Here is a 21,483-nt window from a genome sequence, read left to right as displayed (position 1 = left end):
TCGCCTATCTTTTGTACGCGATCCCCCTCTTTCGATCGTACCGTTCGTTACTCCAGTTCCAAGACTGACCAGTCAGCGAAACAGCATTTCTGGAAGCTATCGACTCCCTAATAGGCGAAAACGCAATAAGGGAAATTGATGCCCAGTCATCGGGACCCCTGCTTTTACATCCACTTTTTCCTGGTTCCAAAAAAGTCAGGGGATGGCGTCCGATACTGAATCTATCCACTCTCAACAAGTACCTGCGAGTGCCCAGATTCAAGATGGAAACAGGCCGATCCGTTCTCGCCTCTATTCAGCCAGGCGAATGGATGGCATCCATAGATTTGAAGGACGCCTACTACCACATTCCCATTCACGAGTCGTGTCATCCCTTTCTCCGCTTTGCAACCGACGGTCGAGTGTTCGAATACGTACCACTACCATTCAGCCTTACAACAGCGCCGAGAGTCTTTACTCGGGTAGTTTCCGCACCGGTGACCATGCTCCATGCGCGTGGTTTTCTACTAAATCCTTATCTAGACGACTGGCTGCTACACGACAAGAAAGTCAAACAGTTACGTCATTTTGTTCGAGACACCCAGATTATTCTGAGGTCTCTCGGATTCCTTCTGAGTCCCAACAAATCGATTTTAGTTCCTACTCAGGACATGATTTTTATCGGGATGCGTTTTATGACCAAACAGGGAATAGTCTGTCCACCGCAAGAGCGAGTAGACAAGATTGTAGTACTGATAGCGAAACAAACCCACATACAAGCCAAACTATTTCTGTCCCTGTTGGGTTTGATGAATTCCATCATCGACATTTCACCATGGGCATGACTCAGAATGCAACCAATTCAGCTCTACCTGTTGGCTCACTGGCGCCCCAGTATCCAATCAGCAGAGTCTACGGTTCCCATCCTACCACCCCTTTTTCCACACCTACGATGGTGGTTGGACAAAGAGGCAGTGTTGGAAGGAAAACAATTGTCGAGTTGGAAAAGAGATATTTCCCATTTTACCGATGCGTCCAAAGTGGGAAGGGGAGCCCATCTGGACCACCACTGGACCTCAGGTACTTGGGATCTACCATCCAGCCTCCATCATATCAACTGGTTGGAAATGCAGGCTGTTGTTCTAGCTCTTTGCCATTTCGAACACCTGGTGTAACACACTGTGTGCTAGTGAATACCGACAACACAACAGTGGTTGTTTACATCAACAAAATGGGGGGGACCAGGTCACCAACCCTATGTTATCTCACCTGGGACCTAATGGTCTGGTGCAAAGACAGGAAGATAACACTAAGGGCGCGGCACCTTCCAGGGAAGCGCATGGGATTGCAGATGCACTCTTGCGCTGCATCCAAGTTCGCCCCACGGAATGGGAGATTCCACAGAATGTAGCCAATCAAATCATCTTCAGGTGGAACAAGCCAGTAGTCGACCTGTTCGCGACATTTCTCAATCGCAAACTGCCAAACTCCAGTACCAGATCACAGAGCAATGGCAGTGGATGCCATGTCTTTCAGTTGGGAGGGGTTGGAGGCCTACGCCTTCCCACTTCTACCCCTACTACCACTAATCCTCAGAAAAATTCAAGAGGAAAAGTGTGTACTATCTCTAGTCGCTCCACTGTGGCCAAACCACTTGTGGTTCCCAGTGTTACTGTCTCTCCTAATAGATCTTTCATGCAAACTGCCCCAGAGGGAGGATCTGTTGTCACAGGGACGGAACATCCTTCACCCACATCCAGAGACGTTCCATCTACACGCATTCAGATTGTCGAACGATCTCTCATTGCAAAGGGATTTTCTCGCAAGACTGCCGCGGTCATTGCAAGACCCTATCGTGCAAGTACCCTTGCCACTTACGGGGAAAAGTGGAAGAGATTCTGTAGTTGGTGTAATCAACGATCGATTGATCCACTCCAAGTTACTACACAACAGTTAACTGCCTTTCTGTTTGAACTATTTGATGTACAGAAGTTAGCTGTCCAAACCATAATGGTATACCGCTCAGCTATTTCTAGTACCATTAGGAGTGTTGGGGGCCCAGACTTTGGACAAAATGAGATCTTATCTAGTTTGATAAGGAACTTCTACATTAAGAGACCCCCTCGGCCCATTTCAGCTCCCCAGTGGAGTCTCTCACTAGTACTCAACACTTACTTGTAATTTCTCACACTTAAAACGACGTTCCTACTAGCTCTTGCTTCAGGCAGTCGTAGAAGCGAGATCCACACACTAGATATTGGACAGGGTCGAATCCAGTGGTTACAGTACTTCGGACTCATCCTAAGTTCATTTCTGAAAATCAGGTTTTAGGTTCCATGGCTTCTCCCATTATCATAAAGGATTTAGCCACGCTGGTGGGAAGGGACCGAAAAGAACATCTTTTAAGTCCAGTCAGAGCTCTCAAGTGGTACTGTAATCACATTTTCAAACCTGGTTAATGTTGTTTGGCCTCATATGGTTGTTTTTGATATCACTACTCTGTTCAAGCATGTCTAAGTTATGGCTTTGGACATGAAAACTGCGCCAACAAAATGGCTGCTTATCGGATTGTATCACAACGAAAATGGATATGCACATGTATGTCACAGAATACTGTGCTAATACCAACTTTGAATGAGATCTGTTCAAGCATGTCTGAGTTATGGCTTTGGACATGGAAAATTCGCAAACAAAATGGCTACCAGGCAGCCATATTGGATCGTATCACGACAACAATGAATATGCACATGTATGTCATAGAATACTGCTAATACCAACTTTGAATGAGATCTGTTCAAGCATGTCTGAGTTATGGCTTTGGACATGGAAAATTCGCAAACAAAATGGCTGCTAGGCAGCCATATTGGATCGTATCGTGACAACAATGAATATGCACATGTATGACATAGAATACTGTCCTAATACCAACTTTGAATGAGATCTGTTAAAGCATGTCTGAGTTATGGCTTTGGACAGGGAAAATTCGCAAACAAAATGGCTGCTAGGTGGCCATATTGGATCGTATCATGAAACAAATTGACGTGTATATGTATGTCATAGTTTATTGCCCCTGTACCAAGTTTGAAAAAAATCGGTCCAGGCATCTCCAAGAAATGGCTCTGGACGGATGGACGGAACCCAATCCATAAGTCCCTGTCACGAACTTCGTCCGGCGGGGACTAAAAAAATAAAAACAAAAACAACAATGAACATACGATACAATTACATGGGTGAAAAGTAAAGAGGCGAAATCGATGCATTCTCGAGATACTCAGGTTAGATTCGTTCAAGGTTCTAACAGCTGTAGGATAAAAACTGTTTAAAGATCGATTGGAACCAGACTTGATTGAACGATACCGTTCACCAGAATGCATCAATTGAAAGAAATTATGTGCAGGGTGGTACTCATCGCGGATGATAGCCATAGATTATTTCAACACTCGAGCTCTGTAGAGATCGTCAAGTGATGGGAGACTGCATCCAATGATTTTTTTCTGGCACTGTTGACCCGATTGAGTCGCTTCCTGTCACCCACTGTGGTATTACCATACCAGACAATGAATGAGAAAGTCAAGACACTCTCAATCACTGCCCGATAAAATTTAACAATTTCTGACTTTAATACACGAAAGCTCCTTAATCGTCTCAGAAAGAGTAATCATTGCTGTGCTTTCTTAACTATAAAATGAACATTAGTCTCCCTCTTTTGCACGGAGTTGGATACCAACTGACCTGTCAAACCAGGGTTTATCATTAGGATAAGTTTTTACCAGCTTCCTCGGAATGCACAACTCCTCACAAAATTTGATATAGGACATAGTGACTGTGGTGCACTCATCAAGGTCAGCCGCAGTTTCGATAAATATGTTAAAGTCTGTACACGAGCCCTGAAGTTGTATGGTTGTTTCTGTCCATTGAGGAACAAAATGTTTTGTTGTTTTTCCGCGTTTAAGTTGTTGTCTGTACACATGAACCATGATTGGAGTTACCGCGTGGAGCATGTTTCAATGACCGATAAGCACCTTTTATAGCAATGGTCTAATGTCTTGTCATGACGGGTTGCACAGTCTACATGTTGATAGTATTTGGGAAGGCCATTCCGTAAATTTGCATGGTTGAAATCTCCCAACAGTACAAAATGACCCAGGATAATTATTTTCATGTTTTGTAATAACGGCTGAAAGTTGGTCAATAGCCAATTTAGCATTAGCACCTGGAGGCATGTACATAGCATACAATAGAACAGATCCAAATTCTCTGGGCAGATAAAATGGTTGACTTTTAATGACTTTAGTTTCCAACTCTGGTGTACATGAGTGTGAGATGACCCGAGCATCGGTGCACCAAGAATCATTTAATTGGAAACAGAGTCCACCACCTATAGATTTATCCACTTCATTAAATGCATGATCTGAGTGAAAAAGTGTAAACCCAGAAGGCACTAGGACCGAATCAGGCACAGATGAATTTAGCCATGTCTCAGTAAAGCAAAAAATAGAACAGTCATAATAGTCTTTCCGAGTATGAATGAGGCAGCATAGTTCATCGATCTTGTGGCGTAAAGAACGAAAATTTCTGAGAAATATACTGGGTAACGGTTGATGTAGTTCCGTTTCAAACGGAGACGTGTCAACACCCTGTCATGTTTACCTTGTCTTTGCACCTGTCGACCATACGTGCGACTGGACTTAGGTTTCTGTTCAGTGGCTGAATTTGTGAACAAAGATTTCTCGATCAAATTTAGTCTTGATATGACTTCATTGCTAACCTCTCCACAACTTGAAGGTCCAGTAGTTCCTCTCTATTGTAGGATAATAATCCCAATGATTCAGTGAGTAAAAAGCTAATAAATAAGGTGATTATAAGAGCTCTTAAAACTGTGTCGCTTTTGTTCGGCGCCATCTTGATCACTTTATCATATCTTTATCATATCTTACAATATATGATGTTTTTTATTATTTACGTAGTGGAAATTTCCCAATAAGTAGTACCTTCTTGTAATATAAGAATGTGTTTTAGAGAAACTATGAAACTGTAGATGGAAATAGCGATGAGTAAGTGATATTCCATGTCTAATTTCAGACGCACTCATGGTGTTTTTTATTTTGAAGACTAATCATACTGTTCATTATCACACCATTAAAATAAATAAAATCTATTTTTATTAGATGATGGCATTACAAACTATGCATATGGACATCACAATATTGATAAAAACAACATAAGGTATCCACTATAGTCATCATTGAATGGTGTTATTAAGTGTGTTTGTATTAAATGAATATGTACTTGAATATATAAAAACACAATGAAATACCCAATCTTAAATATAAAAAAATGACAGACACAAAAAAAAAATACATAAATATCTGAGTATACTTAAGTGTATAAATGCTCTATACTATTATAAAATGCGATTCTTTTATAGAATATGATGATGATTATCATGAATGAAGGGAATTATTTTATGACAGTTGTAAATTGTATATAATGATGGAATTAAAAGATAAAATGGACGATTATGGACATCCGGGTTCAAATATTTAAAAAAAAAAGGATGCTGAATATTGGTATTATGAGGTTATTATCTTTTATATAAACTCAACTTGATAATTATGTAAATCCTCCTGCAAATTTTTAAATATCTGATATGACATGAGAATATTGAATGTTATAAGTTAAATTGTTTAGTACCAGTGTGTGGTTTTGGCAATAGCCATAATTAGTCCCCGCCGGCCAAAGTCCGGGACGGGGACTTATGGATTGGGTTCCGTCTGTCCGTGCGTCCGCAGCCGTTTCTTGGAGATGCCTGGACCGATTTTTTTCAAACTTGGTACAGGGACAACATACAATGGCATACATATGCACGTCAATTTGTTTCATGATATGATCCAATATGGCTGCCTAGCAGCCATTTTGTTTGCGAATTTTCCATGTCCAAAGCCATAACTCGGACATGCTTGAACAGATCTCATTCAAAGTTGGTATTAGGACAGTATTCTGTGACATACATGTGCACATCCATTTTCATCGTGATACGATCCAATATGGGCGCCTGGCAGCCATTTTGTTTGCGATTTTTCTATGTTAACTCAGACATGCTTGAACAGATCTCATTCAAAGTTGGTATTAAGACAGTGTTCTATGACATACATGTGCATATTCATTGTTGTTGTGATATGATCCAATATGGCCGCCTGGCAGCCATTTTGTTTGCAATTTTTCTATGTCCAAAGCCACAACTCAGACATGCTTGAACAGATCTCATTCAAAGTTGGTATTAGGACAGTGTTTTATAACATACATGTGCATATCCATTTTCGTCGTGATACGATCCCCCATACCCGACCCATCTTTTATTGTTGTAGGCATGTCCCATGTCCAACAAGCAGACACAACATATCTAAGTTTGTTTGATTTAGGTTCACAAGTGTTGTTGCATGATCAGAGTAGTGATAATTCCTTAAAACCCAATCATAGCGGGGACTATGTCATTCTCAATGACTTGTTGCTATAAAATACAGGTTGATGAGCAGCCTATTGACACACTTGCACAGAAGGAAATTGTTATTAAATTACATCATGTATTATATGAGTATATACATTTGAAGTATAATACACGTTTGAAAAATGTTCGAGGGGTGATTCGCTTGGAAATCATCATTTGGTACCAATTTTATCTCTATTTTATACTTGCCCATTCCCGTGGGGGTATCTTTGCATGGGATCATAATGTGAAACCAGCGTCACCTCAAATCAGATACTACCCACTTCCTGTTTAATAAATCACTACATAATTACCCCTCTGTGCTACGCTACCCAAGGGGTAGCTTAGCATGGGATCATACCGTATTTTACAATCCTAGGGTATCACCAATGCATTTTTCCACATAGAAAAACATATAATTTACAAACTGTGGCTACACATACTGTAACATACACTACCAGGGTATGGTGGTGAAAACTGTGGCTACACCCCAGATGTAATGTGGTGTGGTGGAAACAGTGGCTACACCCTGGCTGGCATTTAGTATAAACTCTGGCTACACACCCATTCTCTATACTACATGTACTCACACAAATGTGCAGTACATTGTATGTAATCACTGATGTACGTATGCTGAATTTCACAGGCCATCATAGTCATTGTACAGTGAGCCATCACACGGCAACATGTTGGCTATATGATATGATGAAATACAGGCAACATTGATTAAAAACACTTGACTGGTTCCGTCCTAGCTCTAACCGATAACAAGCATATGCCCACAGTAAGCCACTACAGTCTTGAGAAAGAAGCTCACTGATTGGTTCAGTAATCCTCTCAAATCATCAACTGTCAATCAAGAATTTCTATTACACATGGTCAGATGTGGGAAGGTGGTAATCATTCCCTAGACAATCAAAATGAAAAAACGACAATAAAGATATTGAGCCATATTCAGCATATGAGATTTTTATCAGATTGGCTATCTCACTAACTTACTGAATTTGTTTTTTGGTCTAGAAATTGTATGAAGATAAAGATGTGACATTTCTACTGGATGAGTCCGATACTGTGCACCATTATGAACAGAAGGGGAAATCTAAACAAGTGGAAGGGTCACAGTATGAACAAGGCATGAGGGCTTTTTCTGGAATGAATAGAGTACAACAAGTGGAAGTTTTACATGGTAAGGCCAAAAACAATTGTTTGGTTCCGATAACCTGACCCAGCCTAGATTTTTACTGCCACCCACAACTTTTTTTTTACATAATTCAAAAAAATTATCGGCAAATTGCAAAAGTTCATTTGCAGCAAAGTCGTGCAAGAAATAGTGAGATTCGAAGCCTTGTCTGATCAAGGCCAAACAACTTTGTGATACTACCACCCCAGTAAGAAATACAATAGTCAATAAATTTATGATCAGCAAATTTGTAAAGCCTATCAATACTGTCCACATGTATTGGAGTAGTCAGATGTAAACATGGTAAACAAGGATGGAGATATCACTGATCCTCGAAGTGCGCCAGCGTTTATCAGTCGATTATCTGAGTGCGTTGAGTTCAATTTCATGAACTGTATCCGCCTAACCAGAATGTTAGTCCAACTTTCTAATGATCAAGTTAGGAGATGTGGTGTTAAATGCACTAGAAAATTCCACAAAGAATATTTGACCCAGTGCATTAGTAACGTTGAGATGATGGATGTATGTAGAGGGGAAAGAACTGCATCATCTGTACTTCTGTGATATCAGTCGGCAAACTGTAGTGGATGTTGATACAATAATGTTTGAACAAGATAATTCAATAGAATTTGTTCAAGACATTTTATCCACATCAGTGCTACTGGTCTGCAGTTATTATTCTTAGTTGGCCTTGATATTTTTGGAACAAGGATGATACAATTTGTTTTCCAATAACGTGGAACAGTGCTACTTTCAATTGACAATTGAAATAGTTTTGAAAAGACCAACCCAACTGAGTACACTTATCTGATATCTTTAAAGGTCTTGCAAAAGACAAGTCTCAGTGTTATCCAGAGTAGTCCTGAAATATTTACAAGTCAATGGCTTTGAATTTCGATGAAGGACAATCCAAATAAGCAAGAAAAATGCCTTGTTGCCAGAGCAAAGTAATAGGGCTGCCACTGTAGGGCACACTCCTATAAAATTGATGTGAACACAATTTAAGAATACATGGGGAAATAAAGTCTGGATCAGCAGCTTTGTTCAGAGTAGCTTTGTTGACAAGAGTTCGAACTTGGCCTTCTATGGTTTTGAAAGTTAATTTGTTATTGTCATTCCCAAGACCAATGAGGCTTTCAAATACTCTAGTTCACGACAATTAAACCTATTATAGAATGCATTCAGATTATCTGCGTATTCAGTAGTTAGTTCAGGTACTGTTGTAACACTCTCATTTTTACAACTATAGCCACTCATCAACTTAATACTAGACCAGACTTTTTTCCTATTATTTATGAAATTTTTCTGTACTCTACATCTATAAACTTTCCTTTTCTCTCTGATCATACCTTTGAGTTCTTTCTCTACAGTTTTCAATTGGTCAGTGTTCTTACTAGCAAAGATTAGTTTCTTTTGGTTGATTTCCTTCACTCCTTTTATGATCCATGGCTTGTTGTTTGGAAATATTTTGAGGTATCATGTTTTCCACACAGAAGTTTATATAGTTTGGTATTGTTTCAACAAGTTCATCAATGGCAGAAATAGATCGATATAATCTATGAACATGTTCTGATGAACCCCATAGCATGGTAATAGCATCAGGTGTCCACTTTAAGTTGTTAAATGAGTTGTTACATTCTTTGCTGGTTCTCTTTGAATGATCAGTCGGTATTTCAGTACCAAATGAACCAGGTTGTGATCTCGGCGACTAAGTGGTGCTAATTGGTGAGATGTACATGTGTCACGAACATTTGTGTGCAGCAGAGGTCTACCGTATAGTTGTCGTTATGAGTTTGGCAAGTAATGTGCTGGTAGTAGTTGACACTAGATTTCTTAAAGGGGCCATGTCATTTCAAAACTGACACACAAGAAACATATGTAATTCCTTCAATTCATGTTAATTACCCCTTCCACACTCAAATGAAATTTCTTGATGCAAAATGAGAAAATGAATAACCTGTCCCATGTAGCTACTTCATGTACCATAACATCCATACAAGTAAACAATAAATTCATACTGCAATTCAAATTGTAAAACATTTTGCTGTATCTGCAAAACATGCTTTCATTGGAAATGATATTTACTAGTTCCATCCTCCCAGTACTGAGGTTCAGTAGTGCTATAGGGATCGCCTGGCACCTGTGTGTGTGTGTGTGTGTGTGTGTTTGTGTGTTTGTGTGTAAACAACTTAAAGTCAAAAACTGCTAAACCGATTGCCATGATATTTGGTGGGTCCATTACCTTGGGTGTCTAGTTGGGAAATTGTTCAAATCAAAATGATCGCATCACAGGTGTGTGATTTGGGTCAAAAAATGATTTTTGGTCAAAAAACTTAAACTCAGAAACTACTGGGCAGATTGGTGCGAAATTTGGTGGGAACATTCTTAAGGGGGTGTAAAGTAAGATTTGTTCATGACATCATGATTCCATCAGTGATATGCAAATTAGGGCTAAAAATGTGTCTTTTTGGTTACAAATCTATAATTCCAAAACTACTGAGCATGTTCGGCTGAAATTTAATGGGAATGCATCTAGGAATGTATGGACGAAGAAATATGAAGCACACAATAATTCCATGAGATATATGCAAATTAGGTGTAAAAATGTTCATTTTTGGTCAAAAACTTATATCTCAAAAAGTACTTGGTCACCGAGTCTGAATATTGGTGAGATGTTTCTGAAAGTGTTATTCTGCAGATTTTCTTCAAAACATTTTGACAAAACTTGCCCTATCGACCATATCCACACCCTTAGCAACAACCAAATGGCAATATATTTTGGTCAAATAACAACATCATCTGGTAGGCAAATGAGTAAACATTCAAAAAATGTATGCAACTACCCTAGCAACAAGACCAGGCCCATAGCAACAGCCAAATAATCACGTATATTGCAAAGATAACAACAGGAATAGAAAGGCAAATGAATATACATTCAAAAAATATATGCAAATGTGCCTAGCAACAAGACCACGCCCATAGCAACAACCAAATGATCATATATATTGCGAAGATAACAACCGGGATTAATAGACAATTGAATAAACATTCATAAATGTATGTAAATATGCCTAGCAACAAGACCACACCCATAGCAACAGCCAAATGATCACGTACATTGCAAAGATTATATCAGGAATTCATTTCTTGACAAGTGAACAAAAACATACAAAATGTATGCAAATATATCTAACAACATGACCACGCCCATAGCAACAGCCAAATGATAGCATACCGTAAAGATAGCAACATGGTTGGATAGGCAACTGGATAGTCATTCAACAAATGAACATTTATTGTTAGCATGGACTAGCATATGGATAAACATTTTTAAAAACTGTACAGTTGTGCTACAACTCCATTGGCGGTATTTTTTCATTCCTTATGGAAGGATATGTATTAGGGGTGAAAAGTCTGTGTTTGTGTGTGTCTCTATCACCATTTCTAAAAAAATGACTGGCTCAATTCAAGCAAAATTCGGCACACATGTTCCATAGGATAATGGCAAGAACTGATTTGGTAAACATGTCATGAATATTAATGAGCAATTATCATAATTAATGGTTTTTCGGTAATTAGGCTATATCTCAAGAATGCATGCTTCAAAATCATGATAACTTGGTACATACATTTGCGATACCATAGCCCATCTGTCCTGAAAATATTATTGATTTAGCTTTTATTTTTAATAAGTTATTGGCATATTTTTGGTAATTAGATGCCATGGCCACACAAAAGAAAGTTGTTGTTTCTGGTCAGGAAATGTTGCCTAAAGTGGTGTGATGACACAAATTATATATTCATATTCATAATGTCGAAGGTCAACATCCATATTAGGCATTGCTAAGTAGGTGCTATTTGCATTCAGTGGCAAAAAGTGAAAGAAATCGAACATGTGACTGTTTCCGGCCTGAATAATTCAATATTTAACGGGATAACATCGTGTTCATTACTTATTATGGGCATAAGAGCGGGACAACGATAATCACTTTATTGACAGCATATGCAAATTACTCTGTTGTCATTGATATCAACGACGTGTCCTAGAATGTGGAAGTGCTACGTTGTGGATATCCATGACACGGCATCACAAGAGTTAATGTAGGGATAGTTATTTTTTATTTTCCCTTGGATCTGCAGTCTGCATTGGCAGGACAAACACAAGAAATATGATCTAGGCGGGGTATTTAAGTGATGCAAACTCACCAGAAAACAATTCTTTTCTTTTTCTTGGCCTTAAACACGCCCACCATGAGATCTATGCTACAACTTTCTATAAAAGCTTCCCATTATTACATGTGTGGTTGGCCGTAAGATCGCATCTGCAGGCAATCATGCTGGAGATTTCACCTACAAAACTTCATTCAATCTCTTCACTATTTTAAAATTGAAAATATTGTTTTTACTTTTTTCAATAGTCCAAGCAGTCTAGAAAGTTGCTGATGAAAACTTTGCCAATGCCAGTAAAATATTAATAATTATTGGAGTTCAGCAGGTGACATTCTAAATTTACTGGTATATAAACGGTGAAATTTCACATATACCAGCATTTTACCGACAATTTTGAAGGTCACCCTCGCAAGTAATTTATACGTCACAGTGTACATGTAGACTCTGACTGACATGCTCTGACTCCAATGTGAAGACAAAGTTGTTGACGTTAGATTTGATTGACACTTCCTTTAGATAACAATGGACGACCATTCACGTGAGCAGTGTACTGAAATTTGATACATTTATTGTTTGACATGACTATGTCGGCAAGTCTTTGATTCCGACACAATTTGCCCTTTTCTGGTCTTTTCATTGGCTCCTCAGGTCTGCCCCAGACATTGGAAATGATGAACAACCCGCTATTCGCAACAAGACAACAGGTGATGTTTCAAATGTGGTGGCTTCAAAAGATAAATAGCCACAGTCTGGAAAACCTTAAGATGTAAAATGGCACAATGGCTTGAACAATTTGAATGGATGAACATCTATACCAGTGAAAACAGGAAGTACCTAATAGATGGCAGTATTTAGTGAGAATGGTGTCGATATTGCTAATTCTCGAAAAAGAAGTCTGATTTCATGTTGGAACAGGGAAAATTGGTTGAAAAACAAACAAACTTTAATGGAACACTCCATTTTGGTGACACACGTTCAAGCGAATTCAAAGACATATATTTTGAGACCAGAGGCATCCAGTCCCTTGGTGAAAGCTTTCGGTATAACTACCGTAGTACTTAAAGGGTGGTAACAAAATAGCAGAATTGAAAATAAAGAATTATATTGCCTATCTGATAGCCAAACAAGAACTGCCACTTTCACTATTTCCGAGTTACTGCTCAGAAAATATGGCGTTGGTTTGAATTTCGTACAATTATTTGCCAAGGAAACGGGTGTGCATATCCCGTGCATGTAGGGGATCACGAAAGCCAAGTGAAGTCAAGGATGGCAAGCTTTCCTGTGCTGAGAATAGGAGGCGGGCATTTGAACAACATTGTTGACAATAAATTTCTTGCATAAATCATGAAATTGCAAGACTATACCCTTATGGAAGGCATTCAGTTTAAATCTGGTCTAGCTAGGCACTGTGAGTCTGAAGGGCTTATATAAGTTATAACTGTACATGTAGAGTTCAATGTCTCTGTGAATATTGCAATGTTGTAACAACAGTATTGCTATATATTCAGATACATCAAACTTATATTCTTCTTTTATCCCCCAAGGCTATAATGACATGAAAACTGAGCTGAAAGAGTATCTGAGAAAGTTTGCAGAACAAGGCAAGGTATGTCTATCTATGCTCATTGTAAACTGTATATGACATCTTTAATTTGCGGATTCTGTGTGCATCTGTATGAAATTCCAGGCTTTTCACCATCTGACTTACTGTCTGGTGGTAAGTTATGCAATAATGCCTTACTGAAGAGCCTCGTTCTGGTGTACGCATTCATTATGACAGCCTTTTCAACACCGTGTGACGTTTGTCTGTGGGCACATTATCTGCTGCATCGATTCTAATGAAACTTATTATACATATCTTCCATATGGTAATGAAAAGAACTGATTAGATTTTGGTAAACATCCAATGAACATTAATTAGTCATTTGCATATATGTAGCTAATGGTTTTTAGCTCCGCTGTCAGCGAAAGCTGAAAGTGTAGCTTAAGGTATAGGTTGTATAGAGTGTATAGGTGTCCGTCAAACTTTTATATTTTCACTATCTTCTCTGAAAGTAACAGCCAGAATACTTTGATATTTGGTGTGCATGTTCCCTGGGGGGAGGCTATTCAGATTTGTTCATGCCAAGTTGATCTTTGCCATTTTCAATTTTTTATGATTTTTTTTTCCAAAAATGACATTTTTATCAACTCCTCATATACTTTAAGTCAGATTGCTTTGATATCTGGTGTGTTGATGCACAGAGGGTAGCTTACTTAGATTTGTTAATTTCAAGTCTTCTCTTCTATTTTTTATGATTTTTTTTTTTGTATTTTGAAAAAAAAAATGAATATGTTAATGAGCATTATGACCGACGCCATATTGGAAATCAGTCCACGAGACTTTAGGTAAAGTGCAACTTTTCAAAAGACACTATTGATGTCAAACAAGCAATGTAATATGTGCTATAGACTTAATTATACGCATTGGGCGCCCAAATGACAAATATTTGTTCGAAAAAGGGTTGTAAACTTCAATCCAAATTCTCCACCCCTCCTACAGAATGGTTCATTCCAGTATATGCACCTCATGATCAAGTGAGAGGTTACTAAAATACCCATTGCAGGTAGTCCGACGGGATAGTGTCTTTTCGATAGGTATACATATATTAGGGAGCTCAGAATTCAAACCACCGGCTATATGAATTCACGGTCATAGTAAAATTCATTTGATTTTTAATTTGCTATTTTGACCAACTCCGGTTGTCTATTCGTGATAAAATTACGATTAGTTTGGAAACGGGGTAGATTTTCTATGATTCCGTGTCATAAAAGCTTATCATGTGTTGTGTAGTTTTCGAAAAGCACACCCGGTGGGAAAGTCGTCCAACAGGCGATCTCGCGCCATTGCTGTACTACGTGGCACTTCATTCTGTCTCTTGAAAACGGGAATAGCGAAGGGTGAGCCAATCAAGTGAGACCTTTCAAATGTAGCTATATATAAATATTATAGCCAATAAAATTAGTTGTACGATGATATGTGTATAATAAGGGTAAGGCTGGCCTCCACACTGTAACAAGTGAAGTTGAAATCTTTGTCGCATTCGTATTTATGTACGGATGCGTAGTCTTTCTAAACAGTAATTTTTAGATCAGTTAGTATTTAAACTACGTTTCTGAGTTAATTATTCGGTAGGTTATTGACGAGCTCCCTTTGTAAAAACGCTGTACAAATTGAATGTCGGCGTTCGCCCAGGCCCGGCCATGTTCAACGGAACTAAGTGAAGCTCAATCATAATGGTGGCTGTCAAAATCGAAGACACAATTTGACCGTGTTGTTATTTCAGTGAGTTTATTCAGCAAGAAAACAACGTGTTCTATGTTTTTGTACTTCCTACATGATGTGATGATCGTTTTTTTTACCGGTACAACTTACAGCCTACAATGAAACTGCTAACTTGGCTAGTAACACTGACACGATTCCGTGTTCCGTGTTCATGTTTTGGGGCACATTTCTAAATACACGAAACCAGTTATTGAATGTGTAGTGGATATTGATATTCAGTTTGAAAAATTAAAATCCTGAACTTTATTTTGCGAACGGTTTTGTCATTTCTTAGTAATTATAGGGCCGACTGTATCACGTTTAACGTTTATGTCAACCCGGAAGTACATAGACACGAAAATAGACGAAGTGACTTGTACATGTAATTAGTAACAAAATTTTGCTGTAACTGCTGATAACCTTCAAATTTATTTATTTTTATGTTGTAAATACATTCTAGTATGCACTAAGGACAACACCATAAAGACTTGCTCTATGGGAAGGTAATTTTTTGTCTTTTAAAAATGCAATAGTCAGATCAATGTGTACCAGAAATGTTATGTACTATTTAAGCTAGAAGTAAGACCACATAATATCTTATTACTCCCCCCCCCCCAATTAAGACAAAATACTCACAGAAAGCAACAAAAAAAGAGAAGAAGCTCCAAAACATAAAAAAGAGAATAAAATTACAGTAAGGAGTTGATGATGCACAAACAACTACAAAGAAATAGACAGTTCAATTACAACACAGGGTTTGAAATAAATATGGGGTTTGGAAAAGTGAATTAGAAGTAGAGCAAAAACTAAGAAAGATGAAGAGCCTAAGTGAACAAGCGAAAGCACTTAAAGATAGGACCACCAAATTTTTTTGCAGGACTACTACGTTATCAATTTTCCTAGTCCTGTGGGATAGTGACTTTTTTACTCCAGTGTCGAACCCTGAATTGGCTGAGAATGACTCTCTTTCGGGTACTTGGGATTGTCGCCGTACGGAAACTAAGATGGCGATTAATACATTTCTTCCCTATATATATCTACTACAATTAGTACAAGTTGAATGTTGTTGACTTGGTAAATTTGTTAGAAAATTGAAATTCAAATTGCCTCAAAATTATTTTAGATCCCTATAGTTTATTTCATTCATCATTAAAATTTTCCAGGGTTAAAGCTGTAAGACACTGGAATTATTTATAGCCAACCTCAAAATCCTCTTTTTTTTCTTTTTCTTGTGTGCATTTCCCAGTCATTTTTTTCAGAGATTTTGTGCTATTTTTCATAACAGTAGATTTTTGTTATAAAATGGTGACTATGGTATAAAAGTACAATACATTACCAACTTCTGTGTAAAATGTGTTTTATAGTGAGACATCATATGAAACCACTAACCACTTTATTGCATCGCTAAAACAAAACTGCATAGTGAAGAGCTGAAGAACTGAACCACTTCTGCATGTCACCAAAATAAAAAATTAAATTAAAAAAAAACACAGCGGAGCTATTCTGACCGATAGGTCGCTTGTTAGTAATTAGGTGTTATATCTTTGGATCGCATTCTTCAAATACAATATAATTTGGTACATACATTATCAATATGTCTTATAAAGTTGATTTAGCTTGAAGATTTAATGAATACTTTGCATAATTGATAATTTTTGGTAATAATGCTATATAATATCTTCTGAATGCATATTTCAATTTCAATATAATTTAGTACACACATTAACCATAGCAAATCACATGTGCTATAAAAGTACCTTACAGTTTTTAGCACAACTGAACTGATAAAGTTCAGTAGTGCAGGAGGCTAAGTGTCTGTCTGTCTTGTCTGTCTATGTGTGTCTGTGTGTGTCTGTGTGTGTAAACAACTTAAAGTCAAAAACCGCAAGACTTATCGCCATGATATTTGGTGGGTATACCACCTGTGGTGTCTAGTTGGGAAATTGTTCAAATCAAGATGATCTTATCACCGGTGTGTGATTTGGGTCAAAAAGTGTGATTTTTGGTCAGAAAACTTAAACTCAAAAAATACATGGCAAATTGGTCTGAAATTTGGTGGGAACATGATGGATCCCATTAGTAGTTAGGGCTAGAAATGTGTCTTTTTAGTCCTCTGTCCGGACGGGGACTTATGGATTGGGTTCAGTTCGTCCGTCCGCCCGTCCAGAGCCGTTTCTTGGAGATGCCTGGACCAATTTTTTTCAAACTTGGTACAGGGGCAACATACTATGACATACATATGCACGTCAATTTGTTTCATGATACGATCCAATATGGCCACCTAGCAGCCATTTTGTTTGCGAATTTTCCCTGTCCAAAGCCATAACTGAGACATGTTTAACAGATCTCATTCAAAGTTGGTATTAGGACAGTGTTCTATGACATACATGTATCCATTTTCGTCGTGATACGATCCAATATGGCTGCCTGGCAGCCATTTTGTTTGCGAATTTTCCATGTCCAAAGCCATAACTCAGACACGCTTTAACAGATCTCATTCAGAGTTGGTATTAGGACAGTGTTCTATGACATACATGTGCATATTCATTGTTGTCGTGATACGATCCAATATGGCTGCCTGGCAGCCATTTTGTTTGCGAATTTTCCCTGTCCAAAGCCATAACTCAGACATGCTTGAACAGATCTCATTCAAAGTTGGTATTAGGACAGTGTTCTATGACATACATGTGCATATTCATTGTTGTCGTGATACGATCCAATATGGCTGCCTTGCAGCCATTTTGTTTGCGAATTTTCCATGTCCAAAGCCATAACTCAGACATGGCACAGTGTTCTGTGACATACATGTGCATATCCATTTTCGTCGTGATACATTTGTTGGCGCAGTTTTCATGTCCAAAGCCATAACTCGGACATGCTTGAACAGAGTAGTGATATCATAAACAACCATATGAGGCCAAACAACATTAACCAGGTTTGAAAATGACAACATAAACTGCCAGTTCCTTAAAACCCAATCATAGCGGTGACTATGTCATTTTCAATGACTTGTTGGTCAAAGTCTTTAATTCCAAAACTACTAAGCAGATTGGACTGAAATTTGATGGGGATGCATCTAGGGGTGTATAGTAGATGAAAAAAATGTTAAGCACATCATGATCTCATCAGTGACAGAATTTTATTGTAAAAATGTAAATTTTGGTCAAAAACTTGGGAACGTTCTGAGGTCGGTACATGTAGATTAAGAATTGTTCATAACATGATGATTCCATCTGTAATGTACAAATTAAGATTATAAATGTGTCTTTTTGGTAAAAAATCTTTAATCCCAATACTATCGAGCAGATTTGGCAAAATTTTAATGGGGATGCATCTGGGGGTATATAGATGAAGAAATATTGAGCATATAATGAGCTCATCAGTGATATACAAATTAGGTGTAAACATGTGAGTTTTAGTTAAAAACATATCTCAAAAAGTACTGGGTCACTAAGATTGAAACTTCGTGATATGTCTCTCGATTTTTTTCAAAACAAATTGATGCAATTGCCCCTAGCAACCATGACCACACCCTTAGGAGCAACCAAATGCTAGTATATTTTGGTCAAATGACAACATCTGGAAGCAAGTAAGTAAACATTCAAAAATGTATGCAAATTTTGGCCAAAAAATTAAATCTCAGAAAGTACTTTGTCAGATATAGTGAACAAATATTGAAACAAGCGACCTATCGGTCAGAATAGCTCCGCTGGTTTTTTTTTTAATTTAATTTTTAATTTTTGTGACATGTAGAAGTGGTTCAGTTCTTCAGGTCTTCACTATGCAGTTTTGTTTTAATAGTGATGTAATACTAATAAATTGGTTACTGGTTTCATATGATGTCTCACTATAAAACACATTTTACACAGAAGTTGGTAATGTATTGTACTTTTTAGCTCCGCTGTCAGCGAAAGCTGAAAGCGTAGCTTTAGGTATAGGTGGGTATTGAGGTATAGAGAGTAGAGTGAATCATAGGTGTCCGTCAAACTTTTATATTTTTACTATCTACTCCATAAGTGACAGTCGGAATTCTTCGATATTTGGTGTGCATGTTCCCTGGGGGGAGGCTATTCAGATTTGTTCATGCCAAGTTGATCTGTGCCATTTTCAATTTTTTATGATTTTTTTTCATAAAATGTCATTTTCATCAACTCCTTGAAAACCTCTTATTAGATTGCTTTGATATCTGGCGTGTTGATGCGCAGGGGGTAGCTTACTCAGATTTGTTAATTTCAAGTCAGCACATCCTCATTTTTATTTTTTATGATTTTTTTTTTGTAATTTGAAAAAAAAATGAATATGTTAATGAGCATAATGACCGACGCCATATTGGAAATCAGTCGACGAGACTTTAAGTAAACTGCCACTTTTCAAAAGACACTATTGACGTCAAACAAGCAATGTAATATGTGCTATAGTCATAATTCTACGCATTGGGCGCCCAAATGACAAGCGTTTGTTCGAAACAGGGTTGTAAACTTCAAATCCAATTCTGCACCCTTCTACATTATCAGCCAATCCGCAACATCCTCATTTGCATACTCTATCCTGATTCGACCAGAAGCTGAAGGTGACCTCATTCGACCGAGCGATTTTCCACAGCAAGTATCTTGAGTATCAACACAGGACGTTCTTAGTACTCACTAAAATCACACTTCAGACCCACTATAAAAGTGTGATGTTTTCAGATAACATGTAACTTGTGGTTAATTCTATATTGTCGTGCAATTTGGAATGACAGTGAACCAGAATTCAGACAACTTGCGTAAGGAAGGGCATGCCAGGCATGCGGTTGAAGTTTAAATATGGCCGACAGTTCACATGTAAAGTTAAACGACATGAACGTGTCTTGCCTTTCCAAAATGCAAATATTTGGCAAGTAAAAATAATTAAAATAATTACAACTTTAATTTGGCTTCAGACTTTGCATTATGTTTTGCGTATCTTTCCCCGTTTTACATGTAAATCCGAAAAGGTTCTCTCTCATCATGTCATCAGTGTCAGTGATCATACCGCGCGGGGTAGTCCTCGGGTGCACGAGTCTGTATTACTGACTTGACTCTAAACACCGGAGGGGGAGGGACAATTGTCAGAATCGAGTCCCGAATTCCTCCGTATGCAAGCAGGACTACGTGCGGGGCTGCTTTGAGTACGAGCGAAGAGAGGCATGTTGAGGTATTTTGTTGAGAATTATAAATATTGCAAAATGTCAAGTACAACGTTTAAATACAATGGAATGATGAAAAAAATGGCAGAGTCTGCTGACAGGCGCCGGTCACAAAAAACACTGTGAATTAAAATATCAGACGATGTACATGTATGTATTAATCGCCGACAATCCACCCGTATGCACGAGGGACTAACCCGGAAGCAAGTCGTTGTCAGCCATACGTTACAGTGGTAACATCGTCCGAGAAATCGCTGCGTTCAGAGTGTCATTATTCACAGAATTGTTGTTTTCGAGTGAAAACCCGTCTTGAATTGTATAACTCTAACAAATGAAGACATGTCAAGTTATATTTTGAAAGTTGTATCGCTAGTTTGAGACGATTTTCTCACGTACTATAGTACTATCAAGGCTTACTTGGAAGTAGTAGGACCTTCCAGTTCATCGGGAAGTTTAGCCAGTCCGATAATTCTTTCTGGTTTAGTTTACAACACTTTTGATCACGCAGATTTTGTTGTTGTGATGAAAAGAAATTAAAAAAAGATCATTTCAACCATTTCGTTGTGTTTTCTTTGTGAAAGGTAACCGAACATGAACGAGTGTTACCACTGTAACGTATGGCTGAGAATGACTCTCTTCCGGGTACTTGAGATTGTCGCCGTACGGAAACTAAGATGGCGATTAATACATTTCTTCCCTATATATATCTACCACAACTGGAACAAGTTGAATGTTGTTGACTTTGTAAATTTGTTAGAAAATTGAAATTCAAATTGCCTCAAAATTATTTTAGATCCCTAGTTTATTTCATTCTTCATTAAAATTTTCCAGGGTTACAGCTGTAAGACACTGGAATTACTTATAGCCAACCTCAAAATCCTCTTTTTTTCTTTTTCTTGTGTGCATTTCCCAGTCATTTTTTTCTGAGATTTTGTGCAATTTTTCATAACAGTAGATTTTTGTTATAAAATGGTGACTATGGTATAAAAGTACAATACATTACCAACTTCTGTGTAAAATGTGTTTTATAGTGAGACATCATATGAAACCACTAACCACTTTATTGCATCGCTAAAACAAAACTGCATAGTGACTCGAAGAGCTGAAGACCTGAACCACTTCTACATGTCACCAAAATAAAAAATTAAATTAAAAAAAACAACAGCGGAGCTATTCTGACCGATAGGTCGCTTGTA

The 21,483-nt window shown here is 37.9% G+C and overlaps 1 protein-coding gene across 1 annotated transcript in view; it reads left to right on the top strand.

The window, feature by feature from the left end:
- LOC144453777 (putative E3 ubiquitin-protein ligase UBR7) overlaps positions 1 to 21,483 on the top strand; it is an 81,907-nt gene that overhangs the window by 49,085 nt on the left and 11,339 nt on the right. Inside the window, exons 8-9 of the mRNA XM_078145129.1 lie at positions 7,487 to 7,652; positions 13,361 to 13,422. Coding sequence (XP_078001255.1) covers positions 7,487 to 7,652; positions 13,361 to 13,422 — 228 coding nt within the window. The remainder of the gene's footprint in view (positions 1 to 7,486; positions 7,653 to 13,360; positions 13,423 to 21,483) is intronic.

This window comes from Glandiceps talaboti, chromosome 2 (assembly GCF_964340395.1).
Source record: "Glandiceps talaboti chromosome 2, keGlaTala1.1, whole genome shotgun sequence".
NCBI lineage: Eukaryota > Metazoa > Hemichordata > Enteropneusta > Spengelidae > Glandiceps > Glandiceps talaboti.
Note: the sequence above shows the minus strand (reverse complement) of the source record. Positions and strands in the feature narration are given on the sequence as shown.